Source organism: Cherax quadricarinatus, chromosome 5, assembly GCF_038502225.1.
Source record: "Cherax quadricarinatus isolate ZL_2023a chromosome 5, ASM3850222v1, whole genome shotgun sequence".
In the NCBI taxonomy this organism is placed as follows: Eukaryota; Metazoa; Arthropoda; class Malacostraca; order Decapoda; family Parastacidae; genus Cherax; species Cherax quadricarinatus.
Window position 1 is genome coordinate 53,399,067 of NC_091296.1, and position 19,662 is coordinate 53,418,728.

At 42.2% G+C, this 19,662-nt stretch overlaps 1 protein-coding gene across 2 annotated transcripts in view; it reads right to left on the reverse strand.

Moving 5' to 3' along the window:
- LOC128685119 (polyamine-transporting ATPase 13A2) overlaps positions 1 to 19,662 on the reverse strand; it is a 212,362-nt gene that overhangs the window by 145,711 nt on the left and 46,989 nt on the right. For both annotated transcript variants that reach the window (XM_070102010.1, XM_070102005.1), the window contains exon 6: positions 9,945 to 10,079. In XM_070102010.1, the coding sequence (XP_069958111.1) occupies positions 9,945 to 10,079 (135 nt within the window). The remainder of the gene's footprint in view (positions 1 to 9,944; positions 10,080 to 19,662) is intronic.

Here is a 19,662-nt window from a genome sequence, read left to right on the forward strand (position 1 = left end):
CTCTGTGTATGTGTGTGTGTGTGCCTTGCGCACACACTCACTTAGTTGTGGTTGCCGGGGTCGAGTCATAGCTTCTGGCTCTGCCTCTTCACTGACCACTACTGGGTCACTCTTCCTGCACCATGAACTTTATCATACCTCTGCTTAAAGCTATGAATGGATCCTGCATCCACTACATCACTTCCCAAACTATTCCACTTCCTGATTCATCTATTTCTTCAACTTCCAATTGTGTCCCCTTGTTGCTGTGTCCCATCTCTGGAACATCCTGTCTTTGTCCACCTTGTCTATTCCGTGCAGTATTTTATATGTCGTTATCATGTCTCCCCTGACCCACCTGTCCTCCAGTGTCATCAGGCCGATTTCCCTTAACCTTTCTTCGTAGGACAATCCCCTTAGCTCTGTGTATGTGTGTGTGTGTGCCTTGCGCACACACTCACTTAGTTGTGGTTGCCGGGGTCGAGTCATAGCTTCTGGCTCTGCCTCTTCACTGACCACTACTGGGTCACTCTTCCTGCACCATGAACTTTATCATACCTCTGCTTAAAGCTATGAATGGATCCTGCATCCACTACATCACTTCCCAAACTATTCCACTTCCTGATTCATCTATTTCTTCAACTTCCAATTGTGTCCCCTTGTTGCTGTGTCCCATCTCTGGAACATTCTGTCTCTTTCCACCTTGTCAATTCCTCTCAGTATTTTATATGTCGTTATCATGTCCCCCCATGTCTCCTGTCCTCCAGTGTCGTCAGGTCGATTTCCCGTAATCTCTCCTTGTAGGACATACCTCTTAGCTCTGGAACTAGTCTTGTTGCAAACCTTTGCACTTTCTCTAGTTTCTTTACATACGGTGGGTTCCAAACTAGTGCACATACTTCAATATGGGCCTAACGTACACAGTGTACAGGGTCCTGAACGATTCCTTATAAAGATGGCGTAATGCTGTTCTTAGGTTTGCTAGGCGCCCATATGCTGCAGCAGTTATTTGGTTGATGTGTGCCTCAGGAGATGTGCCTGGTGTTATACTCACCCCAAGATCATTTTCCTTTGGTGAGGTTTGTAGTCTCTGGCCCCCTAGACTGTACTCCATCTGTGGTCTCCTTTGCCCTTCCCTGATCTTCATGACTTTGCACTTGGTAGGGTTGAACTCCAGGAGCCAGTTGCTGGACCAGGCCTGCAGCCTGTCCAGATCCCTTTGTATAGTTCTGCCTGATCCTCATCTGATTGAATTCTTCTCATCAGCTTCACATCATCTGCAAACAGAGACACTTCGGAGTCTATTCCTTCCATCATGTCATTCACAAATATGTACCAGAAACAGCACCGGTCCTAGGACTGACCCCTGTGGTACCCCACTTGTCACAGGCGCCCACTCTGACACCGTGCCTCGTACCATGACTCTCTGCTGTCTTCCTGACAGGTATTTCCTGATCCATTGTAGTGCCTTCCCTGTTATCCCTGCTTGGTCCTCCAGTTTTTGCACTAATCTCTTGTGTGGAACTGTGTTAAATATCTTCTTACAGTACAAGAAAATGCAATCTACCCATATCTCTATCTCTATCTATCTGTGTGTGTGTGTGTGTGTGTGTGTGTGTGTGTGTGTGTGTGTGTGTGTGTGTGTGTGTGTGTGTGTATGTGTGTGTATGTGTATGTGTGTGTGTGTGTGTGTGTGTGTGTGTGTGTGTGTGTGTGTGTGTGTGTGTGTGTGTGTGTACTCACCTAGTTGTACTCACCTAGTTGAGGTTGCAGGGGTCGAGTCCGAGCTCCTGGTCCCGCCTCTTCACTGATCGCTACTAGGTCACTCTCCCTGAGCCGTGAGCTTTATCATACCTCTGCTTAAAGCTATGTATGGATCCTGCCTCCACTACATCGCTTCCCAAACTATTCCACTTACTGACTACTCTGTGGCTGAAGAAATACTTCCTAACATCCCTGTGATTCATCTGTGTCTTCAGCTTCCAACTGTGTCCCCTTGTTACTGTGTCCAATCTCTGGAACATCCTGTCTTTGTCCACCTTGTCAATTCCTCTCAGTATTTTGTATGTCGTTATCATGTCCCCCCTATCTCTCCTGTCCTCCAGTGTCGTCAGGTTGATTTCCCTTAACCTCTCCTCGTAGGACATACCTCTTAGCTCTGGGACTAGTCTTGTTGCAAACCTTTGCACTTTCTCTAGTTTCTTCACGTGCTTGGCTAGGTGTGGGTTCCAAACTGGTGCCGCATACTCCAATATGGGCCTAACGTACACGGTGTACAGGGTCCTGAATGATTCCTTATTAAGATGCCAGAATGCTGTTCTGAGGTTTGCTAGGCGCCCATATGCTGCAGCAGTTATTTGGTTGATGTGCGCTTCAGGAGATGTGCCTGGTGTTATACTCACCCCAAGATCTTTTTCCTTGAGTGAGGTTTGTAGTCTCTGGCCCCCTAGACTGTACTCCATCTGCGGTCTTCTTTGCCCTTCCCCAATCTTCATGACTTTGCACTTGGTGGGATTGAACTCCAGGAGCCAATTGCTGGACCAGGTCTGCAGCCTGTCCAGATCCCTTTGTAGTTCTGCCTGGTCTTCGATCGAGTGTATTCTTCTCATCAACTTCACGTCATCTGCAAACAGGGACACCTCAGAGTCTATTCCTTCCGTCATGTCGTTCACAAATACCAGAAACAGCACTGGTCCTAGGACTGACCCCTGCGGGACCCCGCTGGTCACAGGTGCCCACTCTGACACCTCGCCACGTACCATGACTCGCTGCTGTCTTCCTGACAAGTATTCCCTGATCCATTGTAGTGCCTTCCCTGTTATCCCTGCTTGGTCCTCCAGTTTTTGCACCAATCTCTTGTGTGGAACTGTGTCAAACGCCTTCTTGCAGTCCAAGAAAATGCAATCCACCCACCCCTCTCTCTCTTGTCTTACTGCTATCACCATGTCATAGAACTCCAGTAGGTTTGTGACACAGGATTTCCCGTCCCTGAAACCATGTTGGCTGCTATTGATGAGATCGTTCCTTTCTAGGTGTTCCACCACTCTTCTCCTGATAATCTTCTCCATGATTTTGCATACTATACATGTCAGCAACACTGGTCTGTAGTTTAATGCTTCATGTCTGTCTCCTTTTTTAAAGATTGGGACCACATTTGCTGGCTTCCATGCCTCAGGCAATCTCCCTGTTTCGATAGATGTATTGAATATTGTTATTAGGGGTACACATAGCGCTTCTGCTCCCTCTCTCAATACCCATGGGGAGATGTTATCTGGCCCCATTGCCTTTGAGGTATCTAGCTCACTCAGAAGCCTCTTCACTTCTTCCTTGGTTGTGTGCACTGTGTCCAGCACTTGGTGGTGTGCCCCACCTCTCCGTCTTTCTGGAGTCCCTTCTGTCTCCTCTGTGAACACTTCTTTGAATCTCTTGTTGAGTTCTTCACATACTTCACGGTCATTTCTTGTTGTCTCTCCTCCTTCCTTCCTTAGCCTGATTACCTGGTCCTTGACTGTTGTTTTCCTCCTGATGTGGCTGTACAACAGTTTCGGGTCAGATTTGGCTTTCGCTGCTATGTCATTTTCATATTGTCTTTGGCTCTACGACTGTTCTCCTTATTCTCCTGGGTCCTTTGCCTTCTATATTTCTTCCATTCCCTAGCACACTTGGTTTTTGCCTCCCTGCACCTTTGGGTAAACCATGGGCTCATCCTGGCTTTTTCATTATTCCTGTGTGTGTGTGTGTGTGTGTGTGTGTGTGTGTGTGTGTGTGTGTGTACTCACCTAATTGTACTCACCTAATTGTGGTTGCAGGGGTCGAGACTCAGCTCCTGGCCCCGCCTCTTCACTGATTACTACTAGGTCCTCTCTCTCTCTGCTTCCTGAGCTTTATCATACCTCTTCTTAAAACTATGTATGGTTCCTGTGTGTGTGTGTGTGTGTGTGTGTGTGTGTGTGTGTGTGTGTGTGTGTGTGTGTGTGAGTGTGTGCGTGCACACTCACCTACATGTGGTTGCAGGGTTTAAGTAACAGCTCCTGGCATTGTCTCTTCTAGTCGCTACTAGGTCAACACTCTTCCTGTTCCAAGATCCTTATCATACCTCTTCTTAAAGTTATGTATGGATCCTGACTCCACTACATCACTCTCCAGATTATTACATTGCCTGACAACTCTAAGGCTGAAGAAATACTTCCCTATGATTCATCAGAATTTTCAACTTAGAGGTATGTCCCCTTGCTAATGTATCCCATTCATATTCATATATTTTAAGGATTTGAAGAGGATATATTGATCCAAATATCACTCGGACTTAGTTGGAAATGTAAGATACAGTCTGAACATAGTGGGAGGTAAATTATGGATGTTAAAAGGGGTTGAATCTGGAATTTAAAAGTTAAAATTAAGTCCTTTCTAAAATTTTCTCTTATACAATTAAGGATATATTTTTTCATTAATGTTAATGCAACACTTAATAATTTTGTACCAAAAGAACCTTAGAAAACTTACCTATAACAAGTGCAATTTAATTTAACCTAATCCAACTAAATATATTTTAGATAAGTTTACAATAATTTAATAATAAACAAACACAATGAAATAAATTTTTTTCGTTAGATTCAGAATAATTTTTGCAGAATTATTGCATACACAAATTTTCGCCTGCCTTATTCGGCAAGAAGAGCATTGCTATTTAAGCCAAAATCGCATGTTCCACCTATTTGGCACGACACACACACACATGCACGCACACACGCACGTACATATGGGCGCCTGGCAAACCTGAGAACAGCATTCCGATACCTTAGTAAGGAATCATTCAAGACACTGTACACCGTGTATGTCAGGCCCATACTGGAGTATGCAGCACCTGTTTGGAACCCGCACTTGATAAAGCACATCAAGAAACTAGAGAAAGTACAAAGGTTTGCGACAAGGTTAGTTCCAGAGCTAAGGGGAATGTCCTATGAAGAAAGATTAAGGGAAATCGGCCTGACGACACTGGAGGACAGGAGGGTCAGGGGAGACATGATAACGACATATAAAATACTGCGTGGAATAGACAAGGTGGACAAAGACAGGATGTTCCAGGGAGGGGACACAGAAACAAGAGGCCACAATTGGAAGTTGAAGACACAAATGAGTCAGAGAGATAGTAGGAAGTATTTCTTCAGTCATAGAGTTGTAAGGCAGTGGAATAGCCTAGAAAATGACGTAGTGGAGGCAGGAACCATACACAGTTTTAAGACGAGGTTTGATAAAGCTCATGGAGTGGGGAGAGAGAGGGCCTAGTAGCAACCGGTGAAGAGGCGGGGCCAGGAGCTAGGACTCGACCCCTGCAACCACAAATAGGTGAGTACACACACACGCACACACACACACACACACACACACACACACACACACACACACACACACACACACACACATATATATATATATAATATATATATACACATACATACATACATACAGTGGAACCTCTATTTATGAGTTTTTCCAGATATGAGCAGTTGCTTGGTCGATTTTTTGCTTCCAGACGGGTGTGAAATTTCCAGATGCAAGAGGGCCTCAAGGGAGGTTCCTTGATGCAGGTGAAGGGTTCTTGTTCTTGATCTAGGGAATTGGATCTCATTTGTTTGTTGGACTATCTTATTGAAGCTTGGGCAATGTATGATGGAAAGTTGCTTCTTAACATACACCAAAATTGAAAGAAATCGGACCGTTAGCTGCCCCTTAGCAGTATATTTTTATATGGCTTTTAAAGTTGTATTCTCATTTTTTTGGTCTCATTTGATAGACTGGAAGATATATTATAGAAATAGATATGATTTTGATTGATTTCATCACAAAAAGTATCTTGAAATTGAGCTCAAAGTAGCAGAAATGTTTGATTTTTGCTGATGTTTAAGCGTCAACAATACCTGTCTGAGTGGCCATTCTAAATACGCAGTCATGAATGGGTTGACATTATTTATACAATTATTACAATAATGGAGAAGTCTACATAGCAGTAAATCTTCTATTTTTTTGAGTGAATAAAAATTCTAAATGGTAAGCAAGAGTATTATTATTATAATAATTTATTTATTATTATCACACTGGCCGATTCCCACCAAGGCAGGGTGGCCCGAAAAAGAAAAACTTTCACCATCATTCACTCCATCACTGTCTTGCCAGAAGGGTGCTTTACACTACAGTTTTTAAACTGCAACATTAACACCCCTCCTATGTATTATATAATATGTATTATATAATAATACATATATGTAATATAATAATATAAATTATTATAATAATACGTACATACTACTACGTATGTGAGTTTGAGAACACCACCACAAGATGGCATTACATGTATAAAAGCACTCCACGTGTGCCTCAACTGGAGATAATTCTCGTAATTTCCTTACGTTTCATGCAGTTATTCTGTAGAATTTCTTGTTTCTAACCATGGGTCCTAAGGACAGTGCTGAGAAGAAAACAAGGATGATTTCCATGGAATTCAATCAGGAAATCATTGATAAACACAATCTAAGAGTGTAGCATTAAGAGTGTAGCATTAAGAGTGTACCCATATCCAACACATAACCAAAAAAGTATCCAAAACGGTTGGGACCCTCTCCAAGATACGATACTACATGCCGCAAACTGCCCTTCTCACACTATACCATTCACTTATATATCCATACCTCACCTATGCTATCTGTGCTTGGGGTTCAACTACAGCAACACACCTAAAGCCAATAATAACCCAACAAAAAGCCGCAGTAAGAATAATCACTAAATCCCATCCCTGGCAACACACCCCCCCACTCTTCATAGATCTAAACTTACTCCCTGTTCAGTACATCCACACTTACTACTGTGCAATCTACATCTACAGGACCTTAAATTCCAATATTAACCTTGACCTAAAACACTTTCTTGATAGTTGTGACAGAACCCACAGGCACAACACCAGACACAAACATCTCTATGACATTCCCCGTGTCCGACTAAACCTTTACAAAAATTCAATGTATGTCAAAGGCCCTAAAATCTGGAACACCCTACCTGAAAATTCCAAAACTGCAGACACATTCATCACCTTCAAAACTACCATCAGAAAACATCTTACCTCCCTGATACACCCTGTCAACTAATATGAATACCACCTGGTGGTTCACACTTACACTCACTCACCCATTTGACCATAAACAGAAATATCAATCTCAACCTCAAAATAATGAATCTTAACTAGTCATAAGTTGGCCTGTGATACTCCAATACTGAAACTATGCATAGTGCCAAAACAAAAGCATTCACATTGCTAAACTCACAACTAGTATTTAGTCACTTAGCCATAATAACAACTTACCTCATAATTTTGTAATATTTTAAACTTAAGATTTAATATAAGTCTGCCCAAAATGCCTAGCCATGCTAGGTGTTCTAGTGGTACACTCTGTAATTATTATTTTACTACATGTAAAGCACACAATAACCAAATTCTGTAAACTCAGCATTGTAATCCTTATAGAGAATAAACTTTGAATTTGAATTTGAATTTGAATTAAGAGTGTAGCAATGAAGCGATTAAGTAATAGAAAAAGGATGAAACGAAATGAACTCCTGACAGCATACGCCGCTCTGCCTAGCATCTCTTTTACCTCATCAACCTTCGCCAGCATCTCTTCTCCAAGGTAAATGCTGTATTATTATTATTATTATTATTATTATTTATGTATTATTATTAGTATTATTGTTTTCCTTATGAAATTACATGGAGTTTGCCTTACAAACACTCTGTTTTCTGTTATAATAAAAGCATGGCAAGGTATGAAGTCAGGAGCAGGAAAAATTGCCACTGTGCTGCTGCCTCCACTACCATTACTCAAATATGTAATGACATATTTCATTCATTCTAGTGTATATATCATGTTTCTATGTTATTAATATTGTTTATTATGTCATATTAGATGAATTGTGATAGATAAATAAGCCACAGAGCTGATATCAGGGATATATTCAAGTATTTTGTCATGCCTGGAATTCCACTGGGCTGGATTAATTCCATTTCAATTAATTTAAATGAGGAAAATTGACTCTACAAATGAGCAAATTCTAGGTAGTAGGTTGGTAGACAGCAACCGCCCAGGGAGGTACTACTGTTCTGCCAAGCGAGTGTAAAACGAAAGCCTGTAATTGTTTTACGTGATGGTAGGATTGCTGGTCTCCATTTTTCTGTCTCATGAACATGCAAGGTCTCAGGTAAGTCTTGCTACTTCAACTTATACCTAGGTCACACTACACATACATGTACAAGCATATAGTATATACACACCCTTCTGGGTTTTTCTTCTATTTTCTTACTAGTTCTTGTTCTTGTTTATTTCCTCTTACCTCCATGGGGAAGTGGAACAGAATTCTTCCTCCATAAGCCATGCGTTTTGTAAGAGGCGACTAAAATGCCAGGAGCAAGGAGCTAGTAACCCCTTCTCCTGTATATATTACTAAATGTAAAAGGAGAAACTTTTGTTTTTCCTTTTGGGCCACCCCGCCTCGGTGGGATACGGCCAGTGTGTTGAAAGAAGAAGAAATGAGCAATTCCAGATGTGAGCAAGGTCATGGAATGGATTAAACAAAGGCCTATGAACTTACACCCTCTATGAATGGTATGTATTTCTCTGCATTTTTTGCTCATTATAATTACGTATTTCTTCCTAAAAAAATATTTTTAATTATATGTCACAAAGAAACAAATACCTTCAATTTATAAACCTGGTATGAGAATTGTTTGTAATGTTAAAACACAAATATACTGAGTGTTTTATGTTGAGACAGTTGGAACACTGGAACATTTGTCTTCAGCCTTGTGTAAGCCAGTGAGTGAAACACTTGACTGGTTCCATAGTACCCACCTGCCACCACCTCCAGCAGTATACTACTGCCAGAATCTCAGTAGGGTACACAACTTACAGTAGACACCCATCACTGTCACTACCCCAACGATGTACGAGTACAGGTCTCACAGTATAACACTGATAATGCTCCAGCAGCATACAGGACTCACAGTACATACCTGCCACTACCACAGAAGGGTACAAAGTTCACACCGAAGACCTGCCACTACCACACTTATCAAACTCATCAAAATTACAATATGTATTCTTGTACTAAATTGCAAAACTACAACACACTTCTCAAAGATGCAAGACTGCCAAAACAAGTGATTTTGACAATGGCTTGTGAAATATTTACATGGGTATTTGTTCTTATATACAGTGATACTGATTTACACCACACTATGTTGCTACTTATGTACAATGATGCTCATGCACATTACATTATGCTGTTACCTATGTAAAATGATGCAGTGTATCAAACAATATGATTACTTATGTACAATGAGGCTAAAGTAGACTACACTACACATTAGGTACAATGTTTGGCTAATGTAGATCACACTACATGTTGCTTATGTACAATGAAGGACTAATGTAGACCACAGATGGAAAACCACGAAACGATCCAAGTACAGGTAACAATGTGATACATCTAAGGTTTCTCATCCTGGGCAATGGCTCTCACAACCAGAGGTTGTCTGCAGGACCACATAAGTAAGTCTTTCGTGTACCCTTGGTCCGAAAAGATGTTACCTAATAGAGAATGATTTCGCCAGACAGAACAATAATAAAGATTTAAGTGGTTTAATGTTATTAGTATATTGTGTGGTGGGGGTCGATAGCCTGGCATGCTCAGCATAACCAGTGACTTGTGAAACCCTAGTGTGTGGAAGGACAGCTTGTTGAGCCTGAGCTCATTACTTGTTGAGCCTAGCCGTTAGAAACTCAGGTGTGCGAAGTATAGTGTGTGAAAGTCAAGTCTCTGGAACTCCCATCTGAGAACTTGCAGAATCCAGTTCTGAGAGCCATTGTCTTGAGAAACTTGAATAGGTTGGATGGAGGCTTGAGACTATCTCCACCTACCCTTCTGGTCTCCCAGACGATAAGTGTGGTGGAGATGATTGAGAGGCCAGCAATGCAGCCAGCGAAGAGAAAGTAGTGTTGTGCCATCCACAATACTACTGCATATGCTTGGAAGATGTAGAATGGGTTATATGCCTGTGGAGAATGTTGTCAATATAAGACAGGGATACTGAAGGAACCAGCAGGCTACTTATGATCCTTCTTGATGGTGTCTAGATATCTAGGAGTGCTTTTATTTGTGACTGGTTTCGAGGCTCGTCTATCCTCGGCCTCAGGCGGCAGCCTGTGGCCATGAGTACATAAGAACATAAGAACATAAGAATGTAGGAACACTGCAGAAGGCCTACTGGCCCATACGAGGCAGGTCCTTATCAAAACGACATCTACCTAAAGCTACTCAAGAAATAACTCCCGTACCCCTTGACACCAATCAAACCCAGCCCCTCCCACTCATATATTTGTCCAGTCTCTTCTTAAAGCTACCCAAGGTCCTAACCTCTATCACCCCACTGGGAAGACTGTTCCACGCATCTACAACTCTGTTAGAAAACCAGTACTTACCCATGTCCTTTCTAAATCTAAATTTATCCAACTTAAATCCATTATTCCTGGTTCTTACCTGGTTCGACACCCTCAGTACTTTATTAATGTCTCCCTTGTTTATGCCCGTCATCCACTTATACACTTCAATGATATCTCCCCTCATTCTACGCCTCTCCAGAGAGTGGAGATTTAAGGCTTTAAGTCTATCTTCATACGGGAGGTTCCTTACACAGTAAATCATTTTAGTCATTCTTCTCTGTATGTTCTCTAATGAGTCTATGTCCATCCTGTAGTAAGGGGACCAAAACTGAGCAGCATAATCTAAATGAGGCCTCACTAGTGATGTATAGAGCTGTAAAATAACTTTTGGACTTCTGTTACTTATACTTCTTGAGATAAATCCAAGTAATCTGTTGGCCTTGTTGCGGACACTGAGGCACTGCTGTCTTGGCTTTAGATTCCTGCTTACCATGACTCCCAAGTCTTTTTCACATTCTGTATGACCAAGCTCTACTTCACCTAGATTATAGCTTCGAGGGTTATTTTCATTACCAAGGGCAAGTACCTTACACTTATCCACATTAAACTTCATCTGCCATTTTTCAGACCAAGACATTAATTTGTTCAAATCGTCCTGGAGTTCATTGATATCCTCCTCAGAGTGAATTATACGGCCTATCTTTGTATCATCAGCAAACTTACTCATGTCACTAGTAATCCCTTCATCAAGGTCATTAATGTAAATTATGAACAAGAGAGGGCCCAAAACTGATCCTTGTGGAACGCCACTAGTGACTAATCCCCATTCAGATTTCACTCCATTAATGGTAACTCTCTGCTTTCTATTGGTAAGCCATGCCTCAATCCATGCTAGAACTTTACCTCCTATACCATGAGCTGCCACTTTTCTTAAGAGTCTCTTGTGAGGTACTCTGTCGAAGGCTTTACTAAAATCCAAATAAACAATATCATATTCCTTATCACTGTCAACTGCCTCAAATGTTCCATTGAAGAACGTCAGTAAGTTTGTCAGGCAGGAACGACCTCTCGTGAATCCATGCTGAGATTCATTTATCAAGTTATGCTCTTCAAGGTGACTTCTGATAATGTCAGCTATAATTGATTCTAATAACTTGCCCACTATAGATGTCAGGCTTATTGGACGGTAATTTGAAGGAGTGGACTTATCCCGTTTTGAATATAGGAACCACATTAGCCATCTTCCACATCTCTGGCACAACACTGGTAAGGATGGACGCATTGAATACACTCGTTAATGGCTGACTAAGCTCCATCTTGCATTCCTTAAGTACCCTTGAAAACAACTCATCGGGTCCCGGGGACTTATTTTGTTTCAGTTTGTCTATCTGTTTAATAACCATGTCCCTCGTGACAGTAATATTAGTTAACTTAAATTCATCAGGAACTAAATAATTGTTAATTACTGGAATCTCATTTACATCTTCCTGTGTAAAAACTGACAAAAAATAGTCATTAAATAAGGAACACATTTCCAGTTCATTATCCGTCAGCTGTCCATTCCCAGATTTCAGAGGTCCTACTTTTTCCTTCACCTTCGTCCTATACACTTGAAAGAACCCCTTTGGATTAGTCTTTGATTCATTAGCAACTCTAATTTCATAGTCACGTTTAGCCTTTCTAATCGCCTTTTTTACTTCTCTTTTAAGCTGAACATAATGGTCAGTAAGGTTAACCTCTCCTCTTCTGATGCGCCTATAAATTCCCCTTTTCTCCCCTAATAGATGCTTTAGCCTCCTGTTAACCCATTTGGGATCGTTATTATTGGACCTAATTTCTCTCTGGGGAATGTATATACTCTGGGCACTGTGTACATTATTAAGAAAACAATCATAAAAGCAGATCCCTTCATATTCATAAGTATGATTATCGTCAATAAAATCATTAGCTAGATAACCCCAATCAAGATTAGACAGATGTTCCCTAAGTCCATTATAATCGGCAGAACGAAAATCGGGGATTTTTACTGTATTATCATTATTCTTGCATTCAGAATTAATGCTAAACTTGATGGATTTGTGATCACTTGCGCCAAGCTCTTCAGTGATCTCCAGATTATTCACGAGTGTTTCCTTATTTGACAAGACTAGGTCTAGCAAATTATTACCCCTGGTAGGTTCAGTTACACTCTGTTTCAGAAAACAGTCCTGAACTGTTTCCATGAAGTCACTGGACTCTAGATTACCTGTCAAAGAATTCCAGTCAATTTGGCTAAAGTTAAAGTCCCCTACTATGACTACGTTACTGTCTCCAGAAGCCCTAACAATTTCGTCCCAAAGAAGTCTCCCTCTATCGTGATCCAAGCCTGGAGGTCGGTATATTACACCTAGAATTAGTTTTTCTTGACCCTCCACGAACTCTACCCAAACAGACTCTGTTACTGCTCCATCTATTTTTATACCTGTTTTTATGCAACAATTAATATTTTCTCGAACATACAATGCAACTCCTCCCCCCTTCCCATTACATCTATCCACACTGAATAACTTAAACCCCTGAATATTACACTCAGCAGTCATATCCCGACTCTTTAAATCATACCACGTTTCAGTTAATGCAATGATATCAAAGTTCCCAGCACATGCTACCAAACGTAGTTCATTAATTTTATTTCTTGCACTTCGACTGTTAGCATAAAATACCATCATATGTTTTTTCTTCTGCACATTCTTCCTATTCATCTTTGTTTTTACACAATTTCTGAAATTATCATTACCCAGAGTTACTCCATGACAGTTACTATTAAGATTCTTAATATCAGAGCATAAGTCAATATATCCATACTCATTATTAATCATTTCTACACCCATACCTCTAACTAATCCTAGTTTAAAGTCCTAACAACCCCCTCAACTGAGTTAGCAAGAAAACCCACACCTGCCCTGGATAAGTGAACCCCATCCCTGGCATACATGTCATTTCGGCCATAGAAGTTGTCCCAGTTGTCAATGAATGGTACTGCATTATCCTTACAGTGTTTATCCAGCCAACAATTAATACCAATTGCTCTGGACAACCATTCATTACCAACACCTCTTCTTGGCAAAATGCCACATATAACAGGGTGCCCCCCCCTTCTTCCTAATCATGTCTATAGCTGTCCTGAACTTTCTAACTAAATCCTCACTTCTACGCTTGCCTACATCATTGCCTCCAGCACTGAGGCAAATAATAGGATTGATCCCATTACCGTTCATGATGTTGTCAAGCCGGCTAACAATGTCCTCCATCCCAGCCCCAGGAAAGCATACCCTTTGTCTCCTACTCCTGTCCTTCAAGCAGAATGCCCTATCCATGTATCTAACCTGGCTATCCCCAACAACAACAATATTCTTACCTTCCTTGTTGTCGTTCGTCGTGACGATCCCAGTAGTAGACTCACATTCGTCGGGTAGCACCGAGAATGCGTTGGAGGTTTCCACGGGAGTTTCCACAGCAGTCTCTTTCTTCTTCATCGTTTCTGGCTTTCCATTCGTCTTCTTGATCGTCAACTTCGTCGTCCCCTGCTGTCCAGCCACTGACCACGATCCCTTCTTGACCTGAGGACTCGACACAGGAGGACTACTACGAATCCTCTTGTTTTCCTCGGTCAATCGCCGTATCTCCATCTTCGCTGCCCTCAATTCTTCCTTAAGTTGCTGGTAAAGTTGCTCGATGGAGGGCATCTTGGTTCAGTCCACGGGAGCAAACAAGACACTTCTTCACAGAGTTAAGTACAGGTCAGCACTCAAAGTACAGGTCACCACTCAAGAGCACACAAACAGGTCTTCACAGAGCTAAGTACACGTCACCACTGAGCTAAGTACACGTCACCACTGGGCTAAGTACACGTCACCACTGAGCTAAGTACACGTCACCACGGCTAAGTACACGTCACCACTGAGCTAAGTACACGTCACCACTGAGCTAAGTACACGTCACCACTGAGCTAAGTACACGTCACCACTGAGACACGTCACCACACGTCACCACGAGACCATGACCGTTGTCGTAGGCTGTAGTTAGACACTGTGACCATAGACTGTAGCCGTGGCTAGTGAGCGTGACTGTAGCTAAAGGCCATGGCTAGAACAATTCACAATTCATAATTTAAAGAGCTAACTTTACATTATGGTCAGGTCCGTGCTGGGCCATTAACAAATCTGAAAAATTACAGGGAGATATAAGCAGTGTTTTCCAGTGGGTAGTGGAAAGCAACATGACGTTCAATGGTGATAAGTTCCAGCTGCTTAGATATGGAAAGAATGAAGAACTCAGAAGGAGCACTGTATACAAAACTCAAGAGGATCACCAAGTAGAATGAAAGGAACACGTGAGAGACTTGGGAATAATTATGTCAGCTGACCTTTCTTTCAAAGAACATAATAAGATAAAAATCACAATAGCCAAGAGGATGACAGGGTGGATATTGAGAACTTTCAAAACATGGGAAATAATGCCAATGGTGACACTTTTCAAATTGCTAGTTCTCCCTCATTTGGAATATTGCTCAGTGATGACAGCCCTGTGCAAGGCAGGAGAAATATCAAAGGTTGAACAAATACAGAGATCGTTTATGGCTCACATAGAGCCAGTAAAGCATTTAAATTACTGGGAATGCCTTAAAATCTTGAACATGTACCCAGTGGAGTGGAGGAGAGAGAGATACAGTGGACCCTCGACCAATGATATTAATCCATTCCAGAGAGCTTGTCCTTAGCTGAATTTATCATTAGCCGATTTAATTTTCCCCATAAGAAATAATGGAAATCCAATTAATCCGTTCCAGACAGCCAAAAATATTAAAAAAAAAAAAAAAAAAAAGATTTTTTTACATGAAATATACATTTCCCTACAAAGAAAACAATGAGACATGCACAATTAATACATAAATAAATAATAAAATGACACCTACTTTTATTGGAAAGTATTGATGAGTGATGAGACACTGTTTTTCTTGAACACTCTGGGATTTTCAGAGTGATACATGAGTAAAGGCTTCACTTTGCATTACAACAAAACATGAGAGTTAGCCTGTCTTTCATAGGCTTGTGTCCTGGGAGTGCCTTTTCTCCTGAGTAATGTAGGTCCTGTTTGGCATTTTCTTCCAGAACAGGCCTGTTTCATCACAACTGAACACTTGTTATTGTTGGAATTTTTCAGCTTCGCCATGCCTTATCACACTGTATATGCCACTATGATTCTTAAATTTCTCAAACCACCCTTTGCTGGCCTTAAATTCAACAATATGAGCACTAGTTCCAAGCATTTTTTCCTGTTCACATGGGTGTTAGTCGACTGGTATGGGTCACATCCTGGGGGACAAGATTAACCCTTTGAGGGTCGACAGGCCCTCTCCGAAACTCGTTCTCAGGGTCGGCCAAATTTCAAAAAAAAAAAAAATTATTTTTTCTTATGAAAAAATAGAGTATTTTTTTCTAAACATTATAGGCTAAACAAAAAAATTTTAACGTCAATACTTACCGAGATATGGAGGTGTGAAATTTGCCAAAATTGAACAACATATGGTAACATCGCCGACTGCCGTCACCCGGTATTTTTCTATTTACTTTTTTATGTACTATTTTCAATTATTTTTCAATTTTTCTTTTTCTGAGTAACTTTTATGGCCTCTTGAGGCCAACATGATCAGTATTTTGTAAGTTATTTCTTTTTCAATACTACACAATAAGGGCATAAACACTGTTGTCATTATTTTGTTTACAGAAAATATTTACACAAACAAACAATATGAAATGTTGTTTATTACTATTTTTCTATATTTTATATACACATATACAGTCACAGGACATGTTTCTAGAAGTTCTGCAGCCTGTGGAACTCTTTGAAACATGGTGTCATGCACAGTGGAGTTTTGCACTCCTCACACATAAAACGAGTGTCTCTGCGTTGTTGTGGGCGTTTTTTTGTATGTGAACAGACGTAACACCTCTTCTGAGCCTTTTTCTTCAAAGCAGTAGCAGGCAGTTTTACCAGGAAGTGATCACCATGCTTCAGACGAGCAGGTAGTTGTTGATAATTTGGTGGGCGGTCAATTTCCTTGGTACTTGAATACTATTTGTCTGATGACAGACAAACAGAATTCGCCGTACTGTGGTTTGTTTCTGGTGCTCATCTTATACATATTATAAGCATTGAGCATGGAAATGTCCAGAAGATGGAAAAACAGTTTGATGTACCACTTATAACTCTTGCGAACACAATCAGCAAACCCAATCTGCATGTCACATTTGTCCACTGAACGCATGTTGAAGGTGTACTCAATCACAGCTGCAGGTTTTAGAATGGGTTCATTCCTCTCTCTATGCTGCCTGCCACTGTCTGCCATTTCATTAGGGTGAATTGATGACAACAGTGTGACATCTCGTTTGTCATGCCACCGAAATGCCATGATGTCATTGGCAGCAAACGCCTGCACCTCACCTCTGCGAGTGCCAGCGTCAAACCTGGGCATATGTTTTCGATTTGCACGCACTGTGCCACACACATCTGTCATGTTCACTCGCAAAAAATCACTGAGTGAGGGGCTTGTGTACCAGTTATCTGTATATAATATATGCCCCTTACCAAGGTATGGTTCTATCATTGTTCGAACCACATCACCTGAGATGCCCAATAACTTCCTGGTATTTTGCAATGTATAACTTCCAGTGTACACAATAATATCCAATACCAGACCACTGTAACAATCACAAAGCACAAACAACTTTATACCAAAGCGTTTCCTCTTGCTTGGTATGTACTGCTTGAAAGAGAGTCTTCCTTTGAACAGAATCAAAGACTCGTCAATTACAAGCTTCCTGAAGGGATAAAAATGAGTACTGAATTTCTGTTTCAGATACACAAACACATTCCTAATCTTATATAACCTGTCAGTTCTGTCAGGCCTGGTTTTATCTGAGAAGTGAAGCATACGTAACATTAGCACAAATCGATTCACTGGCATTATATCACTGAAACCTGGTGTTGCAATCAGGGGGTCTGTTGACCAGTATGATTTCACTTTGTGCTTATACACATGTGGCATAAGCATTATTGTGGCAAAGAAAAGATACATCTCAGCCACAGTTGCCTCCTTCCATTGGTGTAGACGTGATTTTGGTGAAAGTATTGTGTTTGCCATGGTGTACTCGTAGTATGTGTTGCTTTCCATGACAATACTTTTCATCAGTGGTTCGTCAAAGAATAACTCGAAACATTCCAGTTCAGTGGCATTGTTCCCAAGTGCACAAGATGGCCGTATTCCACTTTGGCTGCCATCAAACTGGTGGGGATTTGGAACAAAATTGACAGCTTCCTGCCAATCCCAGGTGTGGTCTGCTGGTGGGTACTGGACAATGACAGGTGGTTGTGGTTGTGGAGGTTGTGGTTGTGGAGGTTGTGGTTGTGGAGGCTGGTGTGGTGGGGGAGTGGGGGATGGTGGCCTTTGTTCTAGATCAGCTGAGGCAGCGGCGTGGGTGGCAGCGTGGGTGGCAGCATGGCCCACTGCTGGTGCCTCACCACCTGCACCACTACCACCACGCACATTTTCCATCCCAATTGCAACAGTATCTTCGTCATTTTCACTGTCTGTTCCTGTTGTACAGCCACGGGATGTACTCCGAGATACACTCCTTCCCCTTGGTATAACATATGGCACACTTCCAGAGCGCATATATCGTCGTATATACTGACGCTTCACTGGGGAATATTGCATTTCACTATCACTACTGGAACTAGTTTGAAGAGCTTGTAGTTCATATTCACTCTCACTATCATCACCCATGCTCTCATCTGAGTCTGGGATTTGGGAAAATAGAAGTTTCCTCTTGGGTTCTGGAACAACTGAACGTGAACACGAGGGCCCAGCACCAGAGGTGGAAGGCTGAGGGTCGTCTGGGTTTTCTTCACTATTACCGATATTATGGTCATTAGTTTCGGTCAAAACCTCACTAAAACCACGAAACTCATCTTTACTGGCACTTCCATCACTATTAGAACTGTCACTGGGGAACAAAAGTGTCCCAATTCGCCGAGGGGTGAGGAGCTTCTTACCGCGAGGCATGGTGGACATTGTTTACTAAGAGGGCATTCCCACAATGCACCACTGGGTACCAGATTTTTTTTCTACCGCGCACACTGACCACGCAGACCCATTCTCTCACACCTAGGCCTACCAGCCTTTTCGCGCGAGATTTGAGGCCGCTAGAATTTATGCATACTAGTACGTCAAAAACCCCTACGCGTAAGACGTACTAGTACGACGAAAACCCTCAAAGGGTTAAGGACCCCAATGGAAATAAGTTGGACAGTTCCCGAAGACGCACTGACTTTCTTGGGTTATCCTGGGTGGCTAACCCTCTGGGGTTAATTGTTTCTCGGTAATGTTTCTCATAAAGCCAGACCAACAACACTCTCTCCATACCTTCAAGTAGTACAGCTGACGGTGGTGCAGCAGCAGCTGACGGTGGTGCAGCAACAGCAGCAGCTGACCGTGGTACAGCAGCAGCTGATGGTGGTGCAGCAACAGCAGCAGCTGATGGTGGTGCAGCAACAGCAGCAGCTGATGGTGGTGCAGCAACAGCAGCAGCTGATGGTGGTGCAGCAACAGCAGCAGCTGATGGTGGTGCAGCAACAGCAGCAGCTGATGGTGGTGCAGCAACAGCAGCAGCTGATGGTGGTGCAGCAACAGCAGCAGCTGATGGTGGTGCAGCAACAGCAGCAGCTGATGGTGGTGCAGCAGCAGCTGATGGTGGTACAGCAGCAGCTGACAGTGGTACAGCAGCAGCTGATGGTGGTACAGCAGCAGCTGATGGTGGTGCAGCAACAGCAGCAGCTGACCGTGGTACAGCAGCAGCTGACTGTGGTACAGCAGCAGCTGATGGTGGTACAGCAGCAGCTGATGGTGGTGCAGCAACAGCAGCAGCTGACGGTGGTGCAGCAACAGCAGCAGCTGACCATGGTGCAGCAGCAGCTGACCATGGTACAGCAGCAGCTGACTGTGGTACAGCAGCAGCTGATTGTGGTGCAGCAACAGCTGACCGTGGTACGATAGTATTTCTATAGTATTTCTCACCTTTTTTACCACAGGGTTGGCACTAGAAGCTTTCTTTGGGTCCATGGTGGCTTATTTAGCAGTTACAAGCACTAAAAACAA